The sequence below is a fragment of the Capra hircus genome, chromosome 22 (genome assembly GCF_001704415.2).
Source record: "Capra hircus breed San Clemente chromosome 22, ASM170441v1, whole genome shotgun sequence".
NCBI lineage: Eukaryota > Metazoa > Chordata > Mammalia > Artiodactyla > Bovidae > Capra > Capra hircus.
Window position 1 is genome coordinate 14,650,139 of NC_030829.1, and position 7,993 is coordinate 14,658,131.

Sequence of the window (7,993 nt, forward strand, 5' to 3'; positions counted from 1 at the left end):
CAGAGTGATCTGGCCTTCTCAGGCCCCACAGGAAAGTGGCGACCTTGTTTATTCAAGCATCTTCTTGCTTTCTTGCACAGTCCAAGGAAGGTGTCCGAGCTGGGGGAGAAAAGTCTTCCCATTTTAAAGCTGAGGCAACAGGTTCCCCAGGCCCAAATTCACTGAGTGGGAAACCTAAGCACACCGTGTCCAGGGTGGAGGGAGATACACTGCAAGGAGGATCGGGGCAGCTGGGCAGGAAGGCCCACAAGGCCAGGAGGAAGGGAGGCCCTTGCAGGGGGATTTGAAGGCTTCTCCCTGCTTGGACTGAGAGGCAGAACTTGGGTCATCCCCTTCCCTGAGGCGCATCACCTAGATGAAGGAAAGCAGTGAAGGCCTCACTGTGCTCGTGTACAGAGGAGGCAGGGAGGCCCTCAACTTTCAGGGAGGACTGAGACACCCTACCCCAGTCCCGTGAACCCCAGGGGCTGAGTCAAGGTTGCTCTGGGAGGGGGCCTCAGCCCAGCTGTCCCCTCTGCGTCATGTGCGGGAGGCCAGGCAGCTCGCCTTACCCGGCCGGGTCCAGCTCTATATATAGCCCGGCTTGGACAGCTGCGTAGACTGAGTGCGACCCAGCAGGAAGGCAGGGAGGGCGGAGAGGAGGCCACCCACCATGGCGCTGGGCTTGGAGCAGGCCGAGGAGCAGCGGCTGTACCAGCAGACGCTCCTGCAGGACGGGCTGAAGGACATGCTGGACCACGGCAAGTTCCTCGACTGTGTGGTGCGGGTGGGCGAGCGCGAGTTCCCGTGCCACCGCCTGGTACTGGCTGCCTGCAGCCCCTACTTCCGGGCGCGCTTCCTGGCCGAGCCTGAGAGCGCAGGCGAGCTGCGCCTAGAGGAGGTGTCCCCTGACGTGGTGGCCCAGGTGCTCCACTATCTGTACACTTCAGAGATCGCGCTGGACGAGGCGAGTGTGCAGGACCTGTTCGCTGCGGCGCACCGCTTCCAGATCCCTTCTATCTTCACCATCTGCGTGTCCTTCTTGCAGAAGCGCCTGTGCCTGGCCAACTGCCTGGCGGTCTTCCGCCTCGGCCTCCTGCTCGACTGCGCGCGCCTCGCCGTGTCCGCCCGCGACTTCATCTGCGCGCGCTTCTCTCTGGTGGCCCGCGACGCCGACTTCCTAGGGCTCTCGGCAGACGAGCTCATTGCCATCATCTCCAGCGATGGCCTCAACGTAGAGAAGGAGGAAGCCGTGTTCGAAGCGGTGATGCGATGGGCAAGCAGCGGTGACGCCGAGGCACAAGCCGAGCGCCAGCGCGCACTGCCCACGGTCTTCGAGAGCGTGCGCTTCCGCTTGCTGCCACGCGCCTTCCTAGAGAGCCGCGTGGAGCGCCACCCTCTCGTGCGTGCCCAGCCGGAGCTGCTGCGCAAGGTGCAGATGGTGAAAGATGCCCACGAGGGCCGCATCACTGTGCTGCGCAAGAAGAAGAAGGAGAAGGGGAAGGAGTCGGCTGGGGCCAAGGCCACTGACAAGGGCACAACCGAAGCCAAGGCGGAGGAGGAAGAGGAGGCAGAGCGCGTCCTACCCGGAATCCTCAATGACACCCTGCGCTTTGGCATGTTCCTGCAGGACCTCATCTTCATGATCAGTGAGGAGGGCGCCGTGGCCTATGACCCGGCAGCCAACGAGTGCTACTGTGCCTCCCTCTCGACCCAGATCCCCAAGAACCATGTCAGCCTAGTGACCAAAGAGAACCAGATCTTCGTGGCTGGAGGCCTTTTCTACAATGAGGACAACAAAGAGGACCCCATGAGCGCTTACTTCTTGCAGGTGCCTGGCCAGCCTTGGGAGGGGAGGCCAGTACTGATTTCTGGGCACTGGGGGGCGCCTTGGGGCCCAGCAGAGGCCTGTGTCTACTTGTTGGGGAATGTCATTGGATCTAGGCTGAGATGTAGACCGGGGAGGATGAGTGACAGCCATTTGCCTGAAGGCTGAAAATCGTTATAGGCAGTTGACAATAAGACGTATAACTTTGGTGTCTCAGTTTCAGGGAGATTTCAGCTTTCAGATAGTCAGTATGTTGGAGGCCCTAGGTCTGTGCAGGGATTGAAGTCAGGGACAGTGAGAAGGAGCAAGGTCAGTGTGAGGGTCCTGGCTAAGACCTCTGCATGAAGCTGGGACTGGAATGTAGAATAGTGTGTCTCAAACAAAGGGACCATCCTCCCTTCCTTCCCATTGCACAGATAAGGAAACTGAGACCCAAGGAGCAGGAGAGTGGGGTGCCTGGTCCAAGTTATAGTGTGACAGTGGGATCTCAGAGGGCAAACGTGGTTTCCTTGTGACTGGCCATGTAAGTTTAAGCCTTGCCAGTTGGGTGAATTTGGAGACGTGGAGGGGAGGGTGCAGTGCTTCTGGGTGGGAACCAGTGAGCATGCAACAGAGATGGGAAGGAGCCTAGTGAATAGCATGCTTACTGAGGCCTAACCAGGCTGGAGAGGGGTGGGGGGCAGAATGGTGCCAGTGTTAAGCTGAGGGGTCGGGAGAGCATCTCCACCAGCCAAGGCACAAGGTGGGCACACTGTGTATTCTCTCTAGGCCTCTGTTTGTAAATGGGGATGTTATACTTCCTTGCTTGATAAGATTGTCTGAAGGTTAATTGATGGTTATAAAGTGTTCATCAGCACAGTGCTCAGCCCTCAGAAAACTCCACCAAAAGATGAGCCACTAGTATAGTTATTAACAGACTGTTGGGAATTCCCTCTAGGTCCAGTGGTTAGGGCTCCACTCTCACTGCCGGGGGTTGGAGGGGTGGGGGTAGGTGGGACGGTGTGTGTGTAGAGGGGGGTGGAGGGCTGGGGTTCAATCTCTGATTAGTGAACTAAGATCCCACAAGCCATACGAATGTGGCCAGAAAAAACGACTGTTGGAGTGCACAGGGCCATAGACTTATTACACTGTAAGTTTGAAGGAGTGGGTGGCTGTATTTGGACCTTTCCTGTGCAGTGGGATGGGATGGAAAACAGGGGTCAGGCAGGCCTCAATTCAGGAATTGTACTGGGGAAGGGCCAGGGCGGCAACTGGGCCTCCCTCTCAGAGACTCCTTCTCAGCTCTGCAAGGCATGCCCCATCACGGTGCTATAAAGGTGATCTCCGGGCCCCTGGGGGTTGGGACCCTCAGGCTGTTCTCAGCCCGATAGGAGGAGGGGCACTGTCTCCGGGCACCGCCTCCGGGCTGCGCTGGCCCTACCTGCAGGCCCGGACACCTCATGACCCAGGGCGGGGGGTGGCCAGAAGGTGCTGGGCTGGGGCTGGGAGAGGAGTTGATGAGAGGGCGTGAGGAGGGTCGCTGACTGGCCGCCCGGCCCGCAGTTTGACCACCTGGACTCAGAATGGCTGGGGATGCCGCCGCTGCCCTCGCCGCGCTGCCTCTTCGGCTTGGGAGAGGCTCTTAACTCCATCTACGTGGTCGGCGGCAGAGAGCTCAAGGACGATGAGCAAAGCCTGGACTCGGTCATGTGCTACGACCGACTGTGAGTGCGGGCCAAGGATCAGGGGGCTGGGCGGGGCGGGGTGAGCGAGAGCCTAGGGCTCGGGGCGGGGCGAGGCTGGGCGGAGCGGGGCTGGGCGGGGCTGGGCGGGTGAGCGAGAGTCCAGGGCGGGGGGCGGGGCGGGGCTGGCAGGTGAAGTGGGAGCGGGGAGCTGAGCGGTCTCGGGAGTTCCAGTTAACAAGCCGGGTGCATCCCAACACGTGTTGGGTGGTGGGCGGATGCAGAGACGGACAGAGAGCGCCTTACTCTCCTCCCCTCTAGGTCGTTCAAATGGGGCGAATCGGACCCGCTGCCCTATGCCGTGTACGGACACTCTGTGCTCTCTCATATGGACCTAGTCTACGTCATTGGCGGGAAAGGCAGCAATAGGTGAGGCCCGGGCCTGGAGGGGAGAGTGCAGCAGCCGGGTCGGCGGGCGGAACCGAAGCAGAGTCTCCCCGAGGCTGTCAGGGGTCTGTCCTGCCTACCTTGGAAGGCAGCTGGAGGGACTGGGCCAAGGGAGAGAGGTGGCTCTGCCCACTCCCGCCTTCTCCTTTCTCACTCACTGCCCCTCCACCCCGATCCCATAGGAAGTGCCTGAACAAGATGTCGGTCTACGACCCTAAGAAGTTCGAGTGGAGGGAGCTGGCGCCCATGAAGACTCCCCGCTCACTCTTCGGGGCCACCATCCATGACGGCCGCATTTTTGTAGCTGCTGGTGTCACAGACACAGGGCTGACCAGCTCAGCCGAGGTGTACAGCATTGCAGACAACAAGTATGGCTGCTTCCCGCCTCCCCACCCCCTTCCACAGAACAGCCAGGGACGAAGGTCTCACTGTAACCCTCTGGCCCCACGGCTTTGGGCCTATGTCAGCCCTCTCTGTGTCTGCTCTGGCAGGAATCATAGCACCTAATTTGGGTCTCCACCGTTCCGCTTGGACATCAGCACAGATGTAGCCCCTTTACTCTGGTCAGCAATGAGGTGGGCTTCCCCTACAAGAAGAGGCAAGTGTTATGGCCAGCCTGGTTTGCAGGCGAGATCTCCCAGGAGATGCCAGGTTCCTCATTCAGAGACTCATACTGGTCACTGGCTTGATGGCTAGAGATAAGGGCAGTAACCAAGATAGAAGCTGCCCTGCCCAGGGAGGTCAGGAAGAAAACTGCTGGCAGACCAGTTGGACTCTGCAGCTAAAGGGGTGGTGGGAGGATGCCCCAAGGCAAAGGAAGGCTAGTGCCAAGGCAGTTAGGAGGAAAAAAAAAGGCAAGCCCATTGGATAAAAGGGTTTTGGCAGGCTGGATAGAGTGTGGTGGGTGAAGGGAGGTGGGGATGGTGGATACTGGGGCTGGAGAGATGGCCAGTGGGCTGAGGCACTTTATCCCCAGAGTAATGAAATGCCTCTGATGGGTTTTAAGCTCCCATCTGTGTTTTACCAAGATGCTTCACGGCAGACCATGTAGAGAAGAGATTAGGGATTTCCCAGGAGGCGGGGGTACAGCTGTGTAGCAAGTACTGATGGTGGCCTGGAGCCAAGGGTACAGCAGTGATGGGGCAGAAAGGATGCACCAGAGAAAGGTCTAGGCCAGTGTTTCTCACATGCACACAAATCTCCTGGGGGTCATGCTGGAATGCAGATTCTGAATCTCAGGTCTGGGGAGGGATCTCACAGTGTATTTCTAACAACCCCCCGGGTGATGCTGCTGCTGCTGGTCCATAGGCCAAACTCAGTAGCAAGAGTTCAGGAGACAGAAGAAGCAGGACTTAGCAATTGATAGGATGGTGGGGGTGAGAGGGAGAGGTGGATGCTTTTGAGTGAGGCTGGGAGGTCATTTATTGAGGAACTATTGAAGTTAGGTAGGAAAAATGAGGGTCCGTTTAGAACATGTAGACGTGAGGTGCTTGGGGGTGTCCAGGAGGAGCCTTCTGGGGCAGAGAGAGGGCTGAGCTGGAGGGTGAGATCTAGGGGTCAACAGTACTCCATGGAGACAAGCTCCTTCAGGAGAGAGGGTGTGACTGGGAGAAGTTGAGGCCCAGGCCCTGAGGGACAGCAGGGGCAGGTGCTTTATTCAGCAAGGAAGCCTTGTCATGTCAACAGAGGTGTGTACTGTGGGCCCTGGATTCTGGTGGTTGGGAGAGCAGTTTTGGAGGGATGGAGGTCCAACCTCAGGAGTTAGGGAGAGTGAAGGCAGCTTGAGAGGCTCTGGGCTGTGAAGGGGAGAAGAGGGAAGGGGCAGGAGTGCACAGGATGGTCTTAGTGGTGACTGAAGTGACCAGTAGGAGTTGGTTTAGAAGCAAAGGTGGGACCTTGGGGAGGTCCCTGGTGGGTTTCACCGAGGGTAGGTTGGATGGAATGATAGGGGCACAATGAAGGGAAACATGAGGGGCAAGAGAATGGGGAGGAAGAGAAGACCAGAGGGTGTTCCTAAGCAGTCAGGGAAGAGGAGGTTGTGTTTGCAGAATGGGTGCCTGGGAGTCGGATTTTGAAGGTTGCAGCTGAAGCTATGGATGCTGGCAGGGGACAGTCACTGGGCTTGCCGAGGCCCATGGGGGCACCCCCTCATGCCCCCTTTTTCCCATCAGGTGGGCACCCTTTGAGGCCTTCCCACAGGAGCGCAGCTCACTCAGCCTGGTCAGCCTGGCGGGTACCCTCTATGCCATCGGTGGCTTTGCCACTCTGGAGACTGAGTCCGGAGAGCTGGTTCCCACAGAGCTCAATGACATCTGGAGGTGAGCCCGGCCCCAGGGAGGTAAGAGGAATTGTGAGCAAGGCTGGGTGGGCACCGAGGCAGCGCCTGGCAGGCTCATGGGCGGGGCATAGCTGACCCCCTTCCAGGGAACCCTGTGGGGACGAGACAGCAGGCATGCCTTGCTTAGCCCAGGGTCTCTCCATTTGGTTGGGAAGTCTGGGTAGGCACACACGGCACTGCACCCCACTGTGGAGTATCTACAGTGTCACAGTCAGAAGCCAATGCCAAGGTTAGGACCCAGACCCACAGAAATCGGCCCCAGGGAGCAGAGTGGGCTTTTCCTCTCTCCTCCCTCCTGAGGGGGAGAGCTGGACTGGGAGTGAGAAGTCGCTGGATCCTAGCTTCTCAGCGCCTTGCTTCTTTGGCTGATCCTACCTGGGGGTGGTCGGGAGAGGTTTCAGCCATTGGGGGCAGCTTTTGAAACTTCAGTGATGCCAGTGCTGCAGGCGGCCTCTGGGGAGCAGCACTGCTGGGAGAACAGGACCCAGGACATGGAGGGTGCTGGGGGTTACTTCTTCAAGGGTTCAGTTGAGAAATTCTCAAGAGGAGGGGATTGAGGAGGTGTAGACCTTCCTGGAAGGAGGTGGACTTCAAGGAGTATGGGATTCTTGGAACTTCCCTGGTGGTCCAGTGGTTAAGACTCCATCCTCCCAATGCAGGGCGCATGGTTTCCATCCCTGGTCAAGGAACTAAGACCCCATATGCTATGTGGTTACAAAAAAAAAAAAAAAAGAGTGTGGAATTCTTGAGAGGGAGCCCTTCCTAGAATGTAGGTGTTCTTTAGGTAGGTGCCCATCCCTTTCCCAGAGCATGGAAAGGAAGGAGGTGGGCCTGGGGCTGGGAGGCAGCACCTCCCAGGGGTGGCCTGCTGCCCTCTTCCTGCTGGGCCCCACCCTGGACTTGGTTGACTGAGCTCTGCATCCTTGTCCCCACTCCTCCCACCCCAGATACAATGAGGAAGAGAAGAAGTGGGAAGGGGTCCTCCGGGAGATCGCCTACGCTGCTGGCGCCACCTTCCTACCTGTGCGACTCAACGTGTTACGCCTGACCAAGCTGTGACCAGCCCAGAGGGCCTGAATGTGCCCTGTCCCCCATGCTGCAGACCACAGAGGCCTGGCCTTCTGGGTGGGGACTCCAGGGAGGAGTCCCTGGCAGAGGAGTTTGGCAGAGGCAGAGCCCACCTGGATCCCAACCTGTCATGGTGCCCCAGAGACTGCTTCATCTGGGAAAGGGAAATTGCTGCCCAGTGCTGGGGCTTCAGGCAGGGATAAGAAACTTTCGGCCTCTCCAGTGTCTCATATCCCCCAATGTTCTTGGTCCACGAGGCAGAAGCTCACGGGGTGTCAGGCTGCGCCCTGGTTCAGCCCCAGTCTGGCTGTGTGCTGGTAAATGCCCCACAGGACTCAGCCTCCTTGCCTGTCAGGTGGGGAGCGACCCCATCGAGTGCCTTGCAGCCTGAGTAACTCTCCTGTGAGAAGAATAAAGTGCCTTCCGAGCAAGCAGCTCAGTGTCTGGGATGAGATGCTCCAAGCAGCAGTGACCAGGTGGTTTGAAGACTTGGGGCTTCTTGTGTTCAGCTGCTGGGCTGCCTAGGTCGGTGGCCTCAGCCCTCCATGAATGTCTCCTATACACTCTGTGTGCGCAGAGAGTTTGAGCCCCCTCCCTGGACCTCTAGCTCCTCATCTGGCCTGGACAGGGAGCCGGGAGACCACGGGAGGAAGGGGAAGGGAATGGCTGAAC

General features: G+C 58.6%; 1 protein-coding gene across 1 annotated transcript; it reads left to right on the plus strand.

Moving 5' to 3' along the window:
• On the plus strand, nt 596-7,755 carry KLHL40 (kelch like family member 40). Its single transcript, XM_018066903.1, has 6 exons — nt 596-1,810; nt 3,350-3,510; nt 3,790-3,897; nt 4,098-4,283; nt 6,087-6,233; nt 7,201-7,755. The coding sequence occupies exons 1-6, from the start codon at nt 653-655 to the stop codon at nt 7,310-7,312; spliced, it is 1,872 nt and encodes a 623-aa protein (XP_017922392.1). The 5' UTR covers nt 596-652; the 3' UTR covers nt 7,313-7,755.